Raw genomic sequence first — 16,590 nt, forward strand, 5'->3', positions numbered from 1 at the left:
TTTAAACCAAAAGAGGAGAGATTTAGATCAGATGTTAGGAGGAAATTCTTCACTCAGAGGGCGGTGAGGCCCTGGCACAGGCTGCCCACAGAAGCTGTGGATGCCCCATCCCTGGAGGTGTTCAAGGCCAGGCTGGATGGGGCTTTGGGCAGCCTGGGCTGGTGGGAGGTGTCCCTGCCCATGGCAGAGGGGTGGAATTAGATGGTCTTTAAGGTCCCTTCCAACCCAAACCATTCTGTGGTTCTATGATAAAAGCAGACCACTCACCACTCCTGAGCTAACGCTGTAAAATCTAAGTTCATTTTAGAAGAGCAAAGATGCAATTGTAATAGCCAATCTCATACCAAAAATACTGCATATGAGAAAGGGGACAAGAATACACCAAAACCTCACCAAATTTTAGATGAAAGTCTTTCAAAACTTGCAACATTTTCTCATTTTAAGGCAGTGACATATGTGCTTAAAAAGCTGCTTGCTAAGTATGATAAAATAGCTAAGACATAATTGGTACTTGAAAACTCTAAAGTTTAGTCCAACTTTTTCCCTGTTTAGGATAGACACGTGTTTCCTCAAGTAACTCAAGGCCAAATGTCAAATGAAGCTATGGATGCCCCATCCCTGGAGGTGTTCAAGGCCAGGCTGGATGGGGCTTCGGGCAGCCTGGTCTGGTGGGAGGTGTCCCTGCCCATGGCAGGGGGTTGGAACTGGAAGGTCTTTGAGGTCCCTTCCAACCCAAACTGTTCTATGACATGATATGACAGAGGGGAAGACAAAGTTGGCCAGTTCTGCATATCCTCGGCTCCTCTGTAATTTGAAATGTCTTCCCAAAGACTGAGCATTCAACTCAGCTTGAAGTTCACCTTAGTACCTATTTTTCCATAAATCCATTTGAGTTATGAAGAACTTTCCTCTCCTACAGCATCTTACTCTCTAAAGTACTGAGCTTTCACATTTTTTGACTGAAGATATTCAACCTCTTCTCTCTATGCATTGCAACTAAAGGTGGAAAGCTTCTGTACATGTCCATGTTTTCCCAAGTTCTCCTGCCAGCCCTGCTACACACCTACACAAATTACTTCCTCATCAATTTGCAATTCTTTGATCTTCTTCCCAAATCTTATAATGTAAGTCCTTGCTGCAGTTGTTAGTAAAATCCCAAATTCCAAGGACTCCTCTGTTTCCTGGAATACGCTGGCCATGGCAGCAGGCTCACTGACATCCTCTTCCTTTTGCTTTATTATCCTAGGCATGTATTTTGCTGTGTGAACTAGTCAGCTAGTGAGCAGCTGCTCTCTCTAATAAGAAGGTTTTTAGATCATCCCTCACATGGCTGCAGACCGTGTGTTTTTGGTGTTGTTTTTGTGTGTGTGTTTCTTTCCAAAGCAATCATTTCTTTATCTTCTATATGTGTATGTGAAGCCTTTACACCTCTCAGGTCTTGCTTTCCTTCCCATCTATTACTTGCTTTGTATTCAGAACCCTACCCTTCAATTTGTTTTATAAACTGAATCCCATCTCTTACATCAGAATGGCTAACTAGAAAGCCAAGGTCTTCTGGGCTGTGCGACCTGGGAGGTGTATATCTGAGGGAACCCAGTCGCTGATACCACAAGAATCAGACAGCAGAAGCAGCGTTTGTTCTCAGGACCTTCCAAGCGTATACCACAGAAAGCTCTTCCTCTAGGTCATGCCCTCAGCACTTCTTCACACTATGCCTGGCACATCTCTGAGCTGCTGTCTCTCAAGATGTACTTCCACAAGACAAGCTGGTAAAACCAAGCATTGCACTTCAAAGGGATGTTCCTCCGTCCCCTGCTTCCAGCCACACACTGCTACAGCTCGTCTTCCTTCAGCTCTGCCAAGAACCCCACAGCAAAGTGGTTAGATCTCAATTAAACTGGATCATGAAAGAAACACCTGAACACTACCTCCAGGATGCCCTGTAGGCAGGGCAAAGGAAGGCAGCGCAAGGAGGAGAACGACACCTCCTGTTCTTTACACCAGAGGCAAGGTAAGGTTGCAGGGCTGCTCGCTGAGCTTCTTGGCACTAATCCTGGGGCATGCTGGCTTGCTGGTCAGCGTGTGCCTGGAGCGTGCCTTTGCTCCCGTGTGGGGTGCTGATGCGGGGATAGGACCCGAGGGAACGGCATGGGGCTGGGACAGGGGAGGGTCAGGCTGGGGGTTAGGGAAAGGTTCTGCACCCAGAGGTGGTCGGGCACTGGGACAGGCTGCCCAGGGCAGTGGTCACGGCACTGAGCCTTCAAGGAGTGTTTGGACAGTGCTTTCAGACGTAAGGGCTGATTTTTGTGTGGTGCTGTGGGGAGCAAAGTGCTGGGCTCCGTGACCCTTGTGGGTCCCCCACAGCTCAGGATATTCTGTGATTGTGGTACGCCTGGGACAGAAGCTTCTTTTCTCTCAGCAATAGCTATTAGGGGATGTAACTAGACGTGTAACACTTCTGCTGCCCGAGGAGCCGTGACAGGACCCCCCACGGCAGCAGAAGCCCCCCCCCCCCCGGCCCACCCCCCCCGGCCCCTCACGATCCGCCCCCCCTCAGCCGCTAGGGGCGGAGCCAACAGCAGCGACCGCGCGCGCAGCCCGCCGGGCTCCCCCTACCGGCCCCAGCGTCCCTAACGGCCGCGGCGGCCCCGCCCCCCCATATCCACCAGCCAATCCCGTTCCCCCGCCGCGCCGGTCGGACCAATCCGGTCCCTCCGCCGGTCCCGTCCCCGTTCCCCCCTCCCTCCCTCCCGCCGTTCCCCCGCCCCGTTTCGCTCCGTCGCGGCCGCGCCGTAAAGCGCGGAGCGGGCGCCGCGGCCTGGCGGCGGGGCCGGGGCCGGGCTCCGTGAGGCGGATGCCCGGGGGCGGGGGCAGCCCGGCGGAGGCGGCCGGCGAGGCGGCGGCGGCAGGAGGAGGGGGAGGCGGCGGCGGCGGCGGCGGCGGCGGCGGCGGCGGCGGGGGGCTGCCGGTGCCGCCGGCGGCCGGCAGGATGAGCCTGTCGCCCAAGGAGCTGTCGAGCCTGCTGAGCATCGTGTCGGAGGAGGCGGGCGGCAGCACGTTCGAGGGCCTGTCGAGCGCCTTCCACCACTACTTCGGCAAGGCCGAGCACTTCCGCCTGGGCTCCGTCCTCGTCCTGCTGCTGCAGCAGCCCGACCTGCTGCCCAGCCCCGCGCAGCGCCTCACCGCCCTCTACCTGCTCTGGGAGATGTACCGCACCGAGCCGCTCGCCGCCAACCCCTTCGCCGCCGTCTTCGCCCACCTGCTCAACCCCGCGCCCGAGCGCGGCGGGGACGAGGCGGAGCGGACGCCGCTCTCCGGTGAGCCCCGGCCCGGAGGGGGGTCAGGGCCGTGACGCTGGGGAACCAGGGGAGGTTCAGGTTGGAAATGAGGAGACATTTCTTCTCAGAAAGAGCAGTCAGGCATTGGGACGGGTTGCCCAGGGAGGTGGTGGGGTCACCGTCCCTGGGGGTGTTCAAGGAGAGGTTGGACGTGGTGCTTAGGGACATGGTTTAGTGGGTGACATTGGTGGTAGGGGGATGGCTGGACCAGATGATCTTGGAGGTTTCTTCCAACCCTAACAAATCTATGATGCTCATGAAAATTCACTTGTTAGTTTGCATTTTATTTTAGTGCCTTTTATTTTCCTTTGTACGTGACAAATATGTAAAGTACTGATGTTACTGTCATGAAAAACACGGGTTGTTTCTTCATTGTGTCTCCACAGGCTTCTTACCTCCCATAACTCCTCCAGAGAAATTCTTTCTCTCTCAGCTGATGTTGGCCCCCCCTAGAGAGCTGTTCAAGAAGACTCCTCGACAGATCGCGTCCATGGATGTAGGAAACATGGCCCAGTCAGTGGACATAAGTGGCCTTCAGCTGGCATTAGCAGGTAAGGAAGAGCTGTGGCTCAGCTGTGAATGGAAATGTGAACTGACATTTGGCCTTGAGTTACTTGAGGAAACACGTGTCTATCCTAAATAGGGAAAAAGTTGGACTAAACTTTAGAGTTTTCAAGTACCAATTATGTCTTAGCTATTTTATCATACTTAGCAAGCAGCTTTTTAAGCACATATGTCACTGCCTTAAAATGAGAAAATGTTGTAAGTTTTGAAAGACTTTCATCTAAAATTTGGTGAGGTTTTGGTGTATTTTTGTCCCCTTTCTCATTTGCAGTATTTTTGGTATGAGATTGGCTATTACAATTGCATCTTTGCTCTTCTAAAATGAACTTAGATTTTACAGCGTTAGCTCAGGAGTGGTGAGTGGTCTGCTTTTATCATAGAACCACAGAATGGTTTGGGTTGGAAGGGACCTTAAAGACCATCAAATTCCACCCGCCTGCCATGGGCAGGGACACCTCCCACCAGCCCAGGCTGCCCAAAGCCCCATCCAGCCTGGCCTTGAACACCTCCAGGGATGGGGCACCCACAGCTTCTCTGGGCAGCCTGTGCCGGGGCCTCACCACCCTCTGAGTGAAGAATTTCTTCCTAACGTCTTATCTAAATCTGCCTTGTTTTAGTTTGAAGCCGTTATCCCTTGTCCTATCACTACACTCCCTGACAAACAGACCCTTTCCTAAGTGGAAAGGTAGCACAATATGATGCTTATCCTTTGACAGAAGAAGCAAAGGACCAGGAACATGATTGTTCTGATCATGTTGACTGGGAAGTCGCATCTGGAGCTACTTGAAAACAGAAAATATTGTCAGGAGCAAGTTGCCAGTTTAGAAGGGGGTTATTCCTAGGCATGTGCAAATGGAACTACTTCAAAACTGGCCACCCACTTATGTTCCTGAACTCTGTGGCTTACCTCTCTGAGGTCAGGCACTAACTAGGCTTTTTCTGTCAGGCACTCATATCTTGGTCTTGTCATTTTCATGTAGAATTTGTCAATGATTTTTTTTGTGCTCGGATACACTGCCCCATGTTCACAGTGCACAAATCTGCAGCGTCCTCCCCAGTTGCTATTTCTAGACTGCAGGATCTCTTGAAAATGGAAATTGAATACCCTAGCATACTGTCAAGAGGGAAAACAAACCCTTCTGGTTCTTCTGTTCATCCTGGCTGTGTTTTCAAGAACATTTCTGTCAATTCAGAGTCTTGAAATTTCAGATAACTTGTGACTTTAGCATAAGGCATACGTCATGCCTTAACAAAACCTGCATTTTTTTCATCTGTTTTGTTTTGCCCTTGATTCTCTGGTTACATTGTTTCATGTTAAAGCTAAAACATGCAGAGAACCTCGAAACTGTATTTGTAGGGATGGTTGCTTTAGGCATGCATTTATTCTGTCTTTTTTTTTTTTAAATACAATACACTGAGGGCTTTAAGTACAGCGCAGAACCATTAATAATGCTTTGCAAAATTGAGCCCTGTGAGATGTGCTTGTATCATTATTTACATAACTCAGTAAACAGCATGCATAATTGTTTGTGAGCCGTTGTAGGAGTTGTGTAACAAACTACCTCTGAAAAAAATTAATGCTGTATTTCTCAGACTTCTAGCTGTAGCTCCCTAGAAGGAATGCCCGCTTTCTATTCACTTTCTCAGAGGACAGCTTTTTTTTTCCTTTTCTTTTAATACTGTGACATTTCCTGTCTATCTCTAATGCTTCAGAAAGTCTGTAAAGTTTTCAGAAGTCTTCAGTGTATGTCTCCTATTGATGCAGGATGAAGTGGCGCTGTTTACAGTGCATAAATATGTTGTATTATGATACTTAGATTCAGTGTTTGGAATGTGGTATTTACATCGTTTTCACATGGATTTCACCGAACTTAACAGCTCTAAGTTGTGGTAGCACCTCAAAATAGTGGCCCTGAGGTGAATTGAAGGCTGTTTAGAACTGGATGAATTTGAGCTGCTTTAGAATATATTTGCCAAATCAAATTATTTAGAAAGCATAAACCTTTTTTAAAGAGTGTATCTATTTTTTTCTTTTTTTGTAAAGCAGAGGAAAAAAGTACTTGGCTTGTCTTCTGAACTTAGTTGTGACCACTTTGCTTGAAGCTGCATTATGATTTTTTTCCTGTTGAATGTAAAATGTTGGAATAGAGCATCTTGGGAATCAGCTTTAAAACCTGCTTTGTTCTACTCTCCCTTTGGTTTGCAGGGTGTTCACTCAGGCTGTGTCTGTAACTTGATTTTGTTGATACAGTAACACACTAGATCAAAAGTGACAAGTCCCTGCAGCTAGTAGAAAGTGACTTTGGCAAAGTGCTCGTGAGCATTTGTTTGCTAACCCTTATTTGATAGAAGGGTAATTATCCTGTAGTGAAAGTTCAGTTTGTAATACACTGTAGAGCTTTCTGTTAAGAATCAGACAGTTTGTTGTTACTTGTTTAAATTGGAAAAAAAAAAAGGGGGGGGGGTAGGCAAGACATGACACCTCCATATGGGAACCTAAGTGATTGTATTCAGATTAGGTTGTGGTTGGGTTTGTTTGTTTGTTTTTTAATTCGATGTATTAGTTCAAGTTGCTGTATTTGTTCCAGTTAAATAAGCGTGTTCTAATATACTGGTCTCAGTTTGTGCTTTTGCTTACCTGAAACTGATTTTTGAAGCAGTGAGGGTTACACTTTTAAACTTAAATGTATATAAAGGGTTCATAGAGGCTTCTAAAACCTGTGAATTAAAGGAGTGTGTCTTAAACTTTTGTTTTTCTAATTAAGCATCATTAGTGGTTTGAGATTATGGGGATACAAACAAATCAGTGATTTTTATTGACTGATGGATGTAAGTTCTAGATTATAAAAGACAAGACTGAAAAAAGACACCCAATATGTTCTTTTTTTTTTTTTTCCCAGAGAATTTCATTTGTTAAATCAACTTGTTTGTTTGGTGGCTAAATGAAAGTACTCAAAACTGGAATTTGAAACAGTTTATAAAGTAGAAGATGTATTTTATAGACCAGTTCATTTTGACTTCAGAAATGTTTGTTTGAAAACAGGTGAAAAGCATGCATTAAACAGAAAAACATACCGTGCTGTACTACTTCAGTGAGCATATATTCAAATGTTTGCATGATCTGAAATAATGTGATAATGGGACAGAAAGCCCTGAAAGAAACTAGCAATAGGTGATGCTTTGTTTTGATCCTTTTGACACTCACAGGTATTTCACTTCAAACATCTCTCAAGGATTTGGTCAGAGTCACAGGAAGTAGAGCTCATGTGGATGGGAAGCTGTGAAGGGTCTCATGGTTGCTTGAAAAGGAGCAAGCACACTTTGCATGAAAGAGACATGGACCCTACACAGAATCTGTCAGCACTACTCTCAGTTAGGATAAGAAGCAGTGTTTAATTTCATGTGGACCAGCAATTTTGGACTTCAAATTACTTAAGGGTTAATCTGCTATTTAATATCCTCTATGGAGGGTGAGAGGGAAGGAAAGCAAGCTGGCATCGTGTAGCGGGTTGTTGGCTTTTTTGGGTGTGTTGTTTTTGTTAAAGTGATAGAAAACATGGTTTCTCTACAATACAGAGAATACAGAAGGTCAGCCCTTTAAGCCTTTGGATGCAGAAGAGTGATAGGCTGTGCCAGAAGAACACCTAAAATCTGACAGTTCAAGTATTGAGCCCAATAGTTTGGCTTAGGCAAGTTTTTTCATGTCTTTGGTAAATTTTTCTGTAACTTGCTTAAGTTCAGTAATTTGGCCTTTAAACAGACACTTTCATAGGATTGCTTTAATGCCTGTATATGTGAATCAATTAAACTCCATCTTTTTCGAACACTTTTTTGACAGCAAATGCAGAAGTAGCTTATGTGATGCCACTGAGATGTGTTGGCTAAATCTGAATAGCTGACTTCAGTTCTTGTGTGACCCTTATCATTGCAGCGTGTAAATGTAGCTCTGCAGATTTTTCACTTCCCAGCTCTGAGAAGTGATTGCAAAACTAGATATGTTATCTGAACTCTTTCAGGAGTATCATGTGAATCCACTAATTTGCTTTTAAAAGCAGATTACATCAGTTACTTACCTTTCCAAAGTCAAGACTACATTTCAGATTCATTTCTATTTCATCTTTATCACTGCTGCATGCCTCTGTCCCTCTCCTGTCAGACTGGCATTCTGAGTACTAGCTGACGGCGTTAAATTTCATGTTGTTCCCTCTTATTTTTAAGCTAGCTCTGCTGTAAAGCTGATTGTTTCAGACTACTTTTAGTATTCCAGGCATCTCCGTTTCAATTTTATGCTTTAATATTGTGGCTTGACCTTCTTTCAGAACGCCAGTCCGAGCTGCCAACGCAGAGCAAGGCCAGCTTCCCCAGCATCCTCAGCGATCCTGACCCAGATTCTTCCAACTCCGGTTTCGACAGCTCTGTTGCCTCCCAGATCACTGAAGCCTTAGTGAGTGGACCAAAGCCTCCTATAGAAAGTATGCGCATTTTCACATCTTTGTGGTTGTACCTCATGGCGTGCTGTGTCCTTATACTTCTCCAGATGAAACGTAGTATGATTCAGAAGTAGTTTCCAAGTATAAAATGGGAATGAAGATGAATGAAACAGCACAGAAATGCATCAAACTATCTCCATATCAGACTCCACAGTGTTCATATTTCCAGGCTTTTCAAAATCTGGAGTGTGCCTTCAAGCTGTTTCCTGTGTTACCTGTTGGCTAAAAACCTGGGTCTGATGCCCCTCAGCTCTTAGTCCCCTACACTAAGATCTGCGCTAAGATCTCCAGGAAGCAGTTAGTGTGGAAGGGAAAAAGACCATGCCTCGATGGCAGAAGCAGTAACTTAAGTGATCTGATCCAAGAGGAAAACCAGGCTGATGTAACAGCATCACTAAAAATGAGGAATAAATGTTTGTCTGGGAGGGAAAGAAGTTCATAATGCTCTTCCCACTGTTACAGCTTAAAGAAATGGGGGCTTTGGGGGCTTTCTTGTACTGAAATAAAACTGAATACCTGAAGCTTAAAAAATGTTTCACATTGTTGCCTTTTTAGGTCACTTTCGACCGGAGTTTATTCGACCGCCACCTCCGCTCCATATATGTGAGGATGAATTGGCATGGTTAAATCCGATAGAACCAGATCACACAATTCAGTGGGATAAATCAATGTGTGTTAAAAACAGCACCGGAGTTGAGATAAAAAGAATCATGGCCAAAGCTTTCAAAAGTCCCTTGACTTCCCCACAGCAAACGCAGGTAAGTATCATGCAATTATCTGTTTAAATTGATTTTCTAACAGGTCGTTTGTTAGATTTGTGTGTTCTTAATTAAAGTGATCCACGTTTTTAAATTTAGATCTGTGTTCTGATTCAGTACTCTTAATTGTCCAAAACCCAAGGGTTTTGACTTGGGTTTGTATGAATGAGAGGAATCTTTAAACTTCATAGCATTGGCTGGATGTAGCTAAGCCGATCAGTATTGGTACCACTCATCAGCTGATCAGTGGTACCAGTATTTTTCTGCATTGAAAATCTTTTGATAGCAAAGTTGTTCGTGCTTCTGTGGAAGCTTTCAATGAGAAATGAATTCAGAAATGCCAACACTGAATCTTTGCTCAATTTAGTAATATCACCTCCTTTATTTCAGTGGGCTTTTCCTATGACTCGTTTTGCTAGCACTATAAAATACGCTTTACAGAACTCTTCCTGACATTCTGACAACAATGTACTTGAAATTGAGGTTTCTTCTGCTGGACAGAAAACTAAAGAAGGAAGACTTTTTTCTTTCATTTTTTCCCCTTTTACACCTTCAGCGTATTTTAGTAGAGATGTCCAAAGGCTTATAATTCTTCTGTAGTTTACATGTATTATAGCTGTTATTTCAAGCAGCAATGTGAATAGTTAAGGAGAAAAAAAACAATTCAGACTTTTTTTTCTTTACAGCTCCTTGGAGAACTGGAAAAGGACCCCAAGCTCGTTTACCATATTGGTCTTACTCCTGCCAAATTGCCAGACCTCGTTGAAAACAATCCTTTAGTAGCTATAGAAATGCTGCTCAAACTGATGCAGTCTAGTCAGATAACAGAGTATTTTTCTGTCTTGGTCAACATGGACATGTCCTTACATTCAATGGAAGTTGTAAATCGGTAAGTACTCTCTCAAATCTAACATACTTCAGGAAACTTATAAAAGAAAGACAACCTACTGAACAGTTATTAAGCGATTGTGGGGCTGGCTGCAGGGCTGTAGTTGGATGCATTCCGAGGACTACCAAAAGTAATGGAAATAACAGAAATTGAAGAAATCAGTCAGGTTACAGTGAAGTGAAAGAGAAAAGCATCAAATTATCATTTCTCTTTCAATTTCTCTGTTTTGTCTCACTTTTTAGTACTCTTTTAATAGTAAGAGTTAGCATGCTCTAACTCTTCCTGCAGAGGAAGACAGCGCTGTGGAATTGTAGCTTTCTGCAACCTCTGGCATTTCTGTTTCTTTCATAAAGGCTGTACTTGTGTTTTGCCTTTAGTTAAAGAAAAAAAACAAACCTTATTTTGGTCCAGATTCAATTTGTAGTTAGCTTTGGGTTAGTCATAGAGACTTGAACCTCTCAAATATCCTCAGTGCAGAGAAAGCTGCCAATTTCCAAGTTCCTTTTTCACTGCGGTGCTGTTTGAGAATATTACTGTAATACCATTTCCTGTTAGCATCATCAAAACTGCAATTTAACAGGAAAAAATGCTACTTCCCAGTAGAAAGAATAAATTAGGTGCTGGAGTTATATAACTGATATAAAATTTAATATATGTAACATACTGTATTTTACAGCACATTTCTTACACAGCTGCTATTCTAGTTTAATTTTTCAGCCCCTGCTCCAAGAATGGAGAGACTTATTCAAAAGAAAAAAAAAAAGCAGGGTTGCTCTTGATATTAGCAAAGTGTTTCTACATGGGGAAGAATGGGAAATACATATTGTAGCGTAGGTAGCTTCAGCTGGAGGTGGTAATTATTAGAAAGTCATTTTGCTACGCTTGTTTGATATGTTCAATTCCAAACAGTATTTAAACGAGGTATTTGCTTAAAAAGAACCTGACTGGAAAAAAAAAAGTTCTTGATGCAGATTAAGTGAACAAAAGGTGGTATTGTTAAATAGCCATCCTGCTTTATGCTCTCGCCCTGTCTTCTTTGGAAATAACTTCTGCAGATAGATCCACCCCATTTTCTTAATGGAATGCTGGCACTTTAAATGGGGGAACCTCTCAGGCAGCTAATCCCCACAAACCACCAGAGTACATCTTTCCTGCTTTCTTCCATTTCTTGGCAATTACTGAATGTGGACTGCCAAATCAGCCTTGTTCCGCAGTCCCTGTGCAGCAGAGTTGAATCGTACCTCAAATACCATTTGACAAAGCGAACATACATGCCTCCCCAGTGGTGCAGACTTAGGCGGTTATTGCCCTGAAGGTTGGGTTAACGGTTGCAATAGGGAGAAAGAGCGGTAAGAAAAGCGTTCTTGCTCCTGCCTGGGATAGCTGAACCACCAGTCAGGCACGCTGGTTTTCCCACAGCAGAACTGCCATAGGAAAAACCTCTCAAACTGCAAAATGACTCCTAGTGGTACTGATTTTTAAGTGGAAGAAGATAAATTTGGAACTGAAATGTCTAAAATTTCCCTGTTGCCAGGCCTTTTACTGCTTGAGGTAGGACTGGTTAGAATTTTAGTCTAATTCTGTTGTAATTTTATGACAGTTTTACTGTAAATCAATATCTATAACTTATGAGCTGCAGCACTTCAAAAAACAGCAGTACCTCAGATACTTCAGCAGTCAGCACTGTTAAACAGCAATAGGTGTCCTTTCCGTTAACCCTTAAAATAGACAAATACCATTCTTTGATGCAGTAGTTCTCCAATTGTTCTGCAGTAAGAAGCTTCTGAGATTATTGTGCGTCATTAATCTCATTCAGTCACGGTCTCTTGTATTTGAGCTCCAGATATTCAAACTGTTTCAGTTTTTAGGACTAAAATCTGGATCTGAAAGAACTAATGAAACTGACCTTTTGACACACAAAAAAGAGTTACGTGGGTTGTATACTCCAGGAAGGAGCTCAGCATCTACACTGGCTACCTGAAATTCAAATACAGATAAGCCAAATCATCTTGTGGTGCTTATTGCAGAAGAATCTTGGTGTTCAGAAAGCGGGAGGCCTTTCTCTTAAATTTGAAATTTGTCATTGACTCGTCTGTGTAACGTGAAGCAAGTCTTTGTAGGTATGTCAAACATATTAAAAACCAAATCTAATTCAGCTTCTGTACTGTGTTGGGTTTAAAAGAAAGTTTTTGATTCCTAAGAAACCTGAATGTTTAGAATTATATCTGTGAAGGCTTTTAGAAATCAGCTCTGTATGATATGATCAGGAATAAACTAGTATCACAGGTCTAACTCATCTGTTCTGCAACAGAATCATAATATTTATGGCTACATAAACCATTGGATATTTTTAATTTGAACAGGCTTACTACTGCGGTTGATCTCCCTCCTGAGTTTATTCATCTTTATATCTCCAACTGTATCTCTACCTGTGAACAGATTAAAGACAAATACATGCAGGTGAGTACTCTGCTCAGCTGGTCAGGAAAAAGGGTCCAGCATCTTGCTCTGCAAAATATGTGCTGAAACTTTGTAAGGGTGATAGCATTAAAGGAGCAGTAAGACAGAATAATTTATTTCAAAGGTAGCTTGTTTTCTTAATGCACTACACAATTCTTTATAGTGTTTAACAGTAGTTTTTTCACCTTCCTACAAGACTCCACAGGTAATTACTATTCTGTTTTGCTGTAGGTACTGTACACTTCTCCCTGGCAAAACCAGAGTTTTATGACTCAAGTGCTTAAGTGCAAAAAGCTTATCTGGCATTCACTGTGCCTTTTCTTTACCCCTAGTATGAGATGTTTGTCTTCTGCTTAGTTTTGAGGTTTTTTTCCCTCCACAAGTGTCTCCAACAGTTCCATGCTTTGAGGTGATGTTACAAAACTCATGTGGAAGTTTTGCCCTTCGATTTTCTCTATTACTGGCCTATAGCAGCTTTCAGATCTCCTTTAAGACCTAAAACCCCATTTCTGCTTTCCTAATGCCATAATCTCTGCTTCCCAAGCCAGTCTTAATTCCTCAGTACCAGCATGCAAGTTGTAGCCACTTCAAGGATCTTTAACCCTCCTTGTAGCTAGCTGTTACCTACATGTTGTATGAAGTACTTCCCTTCTATCCTAAAATTATTTATGAGTTTCACCAAGTAGATCTTGTTTTCTTGGATATGTTTTTGGTGAAGGACGGTTCCATGTTCAGTTTACGCAAGGCTTTCTGAGTCCTGACCAACTCCTCCCTCAGCTTTCTCCTCTCCATACTGGATTGCAGCCTATTTAGATTTGTGCAAGGCATCCATTACTTTCCCTTAAGCTTTTTGGCTTCCTCCTCTAGCTCTGCTATATCCTTAAGCTGCAGAGACCAAAACTGCACGTAGTGAACAGGATGTAGGTTCAGCGTGGTTTTAGCAGGAAAATCCCCTCAGTCTTGTTCTAAATACCCTTCCAGATGCTGACTAACCGTTTGTTAGTTTTTGGTGGCTGCTGACGGTTCTCTGCTTTGGGACTTTGCCAGAAATGCATGGATGCATTGATCTGTGACTTGCTGAATAGCAGGGGAGAAAAATAGCAGAGCTGAGAACATGCCCACAGAGCGGGTGGGACACTGCTGAGATCGTAGAGCAGCTGTGCCTCTGGCACATGGGGGACAAAAAAAAAAGAACAGAGGGTCAAGGAACACATACTGATCACCAAGTAGCATGCAAGGCGTGTGAGATCTGACATACATTAATACTACCTATGAGGTCTCACAGCAACTGAAACACGAGATGTTTTGTTTGAGAAGCACCATTCAAAAACACCCCGATTAGAAGTAAACAAAGCACAATCCTCAGAGTTTGGGAACCAGCCAACACCTTGTAGCTGTACTCTTGTTCTGAGTTTCATGTTCGCCAGTTATTGAAGTTACTGTTGTAACTAGTCCTTGTGCTGCAAAGACCACATTTTTGACTGTAGCAAGGGAAACAACTTGTTCAGTTTCTGAACTTCCTTGGCGTAGGTAGGAAATTTTAGAGCTTAGTTCCTCTAGAAATAGTTGACTGCTTATTTGCCTTCATCCTAGTCTTGGGAGCAGTTGGTTAGTGACTGGTCTGTGTCTGACAGACCTGAGGTGCCAGTTCTTAGGTCTGCCTGCCGTTCACAATTCTCCACGTGCTCTGCAAGGTGCTACCTCAGCAGCCCCTAGGAAGGAGGAATGTAGCCGAGATCCCATCTTTTCACTGGACCGGGCAGGGAATTGCAGCTCACAGCCACGAGCTCTGTGGTGTGTTCTTGGATTAAGCATCCCTGGCAGTGTCTTTCCTTCTAAGATACAGCAATACTGCCATGTGTCAGTTCCGTGATAAGAGTGCTTCCCGCTAAGCAAGTTTGGGACCTGGTCTGCAGCTGTCGTTTCCCAGCTGGAGTGCCTTAACTTTGTGGCCACTGAGAAACTTTGTGATTGTTCTTGCTTAGTCTTATTTTCTACAAGTAACACCATAAAGAAAAATGAGCAAGCTTCAGTGTCCCTAGTGATGACAGTCTCTTGGGTTTTTATTCATAGATTTACATGTGTACATGTGGTCTGTACTTTTATATATATATATTATGCAATCTGGTACTTCATTTGTGCATGGGATTAATCTTGAAAACTCCTGCATCCATCAGTACAGTCCTATAAAGCAGGGGAGCCCATTTTTGAATACAATACGGGAGGTAGAATAGCATGGGCAGCACCTACAGAGCTTGGGGAAAAGATTGCTGCTGTAGCTAAAGTACTGCTGAAATGTCTCAGTTAAGATGGTTGTGCTGCTCAGGGCCAACAAACCCAGTTGCCAACTCTTATGTGGATTATGAAACCGTCTCTCTTCTGTTTCAGAACCGCCTGGTACGTCTTGTTTGTGTCTTCCTTCAGTCTTTGATCAGAAACAAAATTATTAATGTACAGGACTTGTTTATAGAAGTGCAAGCATTCTGCATTGAGTTCAGCCGGATAAGAGAAGCAGCTGGCCTTTTCAGACTGCTGAAGACACTAGATACTGGGGAAAGTCCCTCAGAGACAAAAACTTTCAAATAAAACCACTTCGTCACTGGGGGGGGGATATCAGCATTCTGTACTAATTAATTGTATATTTTAAACCAAAATCACTGGATTAATGATGTAATACACTATAAATAGCATTTTATGCATTTAAACAATAAATAATGTTTTTCTGATATGTGTGCTTGAATTTGAAATGTTAGGCCTTACCCTTAAGCTTTCTTTGACTACAGGTCGTGTGCACATCCTGAACTATGGCCTCTATTTCTAGAGAGAGGCGTAAATACTACTTACCATTTCACATTAAACTTAAGTATTTATTGGGCACTCACTGTCTGTATTCACAAACAGCTTTGGATAACTGAAGTCAACCGCTATCAAAATAAGAAATTTAAATTCATCTTGGCTCTTCCTGTACTCTGTAAGGCCTTCTAAAAAGCTGGATGCAACTTTTGTTAATGATATTCCCTCTTCTCATTGGGAAGGGGAAAGTCTGTCTTGATGCTTAGAATAAGCTTAAGGATTATCTTTAATGTTTATGATGATAAAGTGTTGACTACGTAATGTTTAAAACTGTATGCTCTCCTCCTCCACATCACGGACTCTTTACACAATACTGGCTTCATACCATCAGTAGTTGAAGTACCACAATTATTTCGTGATTTTGAGAATGATCCACCATGGAAAAATGGTCCCATTTCTTCATAAAACTCAAAGTCATAAGCCTCTTCTCACTTCAGAGCTTGCACAAGTACTTGCTTTGTGGCTACCAATGATTAAAATAGCCTCTTCAGTTGTAAGCATGTAGTCAGTACCATGCCAATGTTTGACTAAGGGTAGGCTAAAACAGTCAAATAATTGCTGTCATTTAAACTCTCAAAATTAAAAGAAAAATAATTTGAAAAGTTAGCCACTCTAACGTAATGCTGTTTGATAAAGAAAAGCTGCTTTAAGTCTACAGCTTCTGCTTAAATTTTTATGAGGCAGAAGATCGATAATGCAAGGTCAAGATTTTCTTTTGACTTTATTTTTGTAAGTAATGTAAACTGATAAATTACTTGGATAAAAAGTAACAATTACTTGTATAAAATCCCCTCATCTTCTGCAGCACAATCTTTTTGTAAGATGCCCTGTAAGAAATGTTCTCCAGGGATTAGAGGATGAGGCTTGTACAACTTCCCAAAGTTATGATGTGTTAGGTCAACTGAAGTAGCATTTATTTTAGATCTGCTCAAAGTCTAGAAATCCCTGCTCTTGAAATTCCTTCTAAAACCTATTCACGTGCTGTGTCACTGTTAGCAGTAACAGTTAACACTGCTTACACTTTGCATTTGTACCTTGCCTGCTTCTCATCAACTAACGTTGACATACAACAAAACTATTCCATATTCATCTTTTCCCTGTTAGTGTCCCTCTTCAAAAAGTGGTGTAAAAAAAAAAGCATATAGCTTTTAATCTTTTGTTTAGAACTCCCTTCTTGAGCTTTAAATGAAGCAATGAATAAAAATAAAAGCCTTACACACTGAACATTGGCCCCACAG

General features: G+C 42.8%; 1 protein-coding gene across 1 annotated transcript; it reads left to right on the forward strand.

Annotated features, from left to right (window-relative positions):
* The first annotated feature begins 2,804 nt into the window (after window positions 1-2,804).
* On the forward strand, window positions 2,805-15,225 carry CNOT11 (CCR4-NOT transcription complex subunit 11). Its single transcript, XM_083820589.1, has 7 exons — window positions 2,805-3,317; window positions 3,725-3,889; window positions 8,222-8,374; window positions 8,948-9,150; window positions 9,837-10,039; window positions 12,403-12,499; window positions 14,888-15,225. The coding sequence occupies exons 1-7, from the start codon at window positions 2,855-2,857 to the stop codon at window positions 15,083-15,085; spliced, it is 1,482 nt and encodes a 493-aa protein (XP_083676715.1). The 5' UTR covers window positions 2,805-2,854; the 3' UTR covers window positions 15,086-15,225.
* The last annotated feature ends 1,365 nt before the right edge of the window (window positions 15,226-16,590 follow it).

This window comes from Anser anser, assembly GCF_964211835.1.
Source record: "Anser anser genome assembly, chromosome: 1".
NCBI classification, from domain to species: Eukaryota; Metazoa; Chordata; class Aves; order Anseriformes; family Anatidae; genus Anser; species Anser anser.

Coding starts and splice junctions, on each gene's coding strand:
- CNOT11 (XM_083820589.1), top strand. CDS start 2,855: ATGCCCGGGGGCGGGGGCAGCCCGGCGGAGGCGGCCGGCGAGGCGGCG. Junction 9,151..9,836: donor CTTCCCCACAGCAAACGCAG/GTAAGTATCATG, acceptor TTTTCTTTACAG/CTCCTTGGAGAACTGGAAAA. Junction 12,500..14,887: donor TTAAAGACAAATACATGCAG/GTGAGTACTCTG, acceptor CTTCTGTTTCAG/AACCGCCTGGTACGTCTTGT.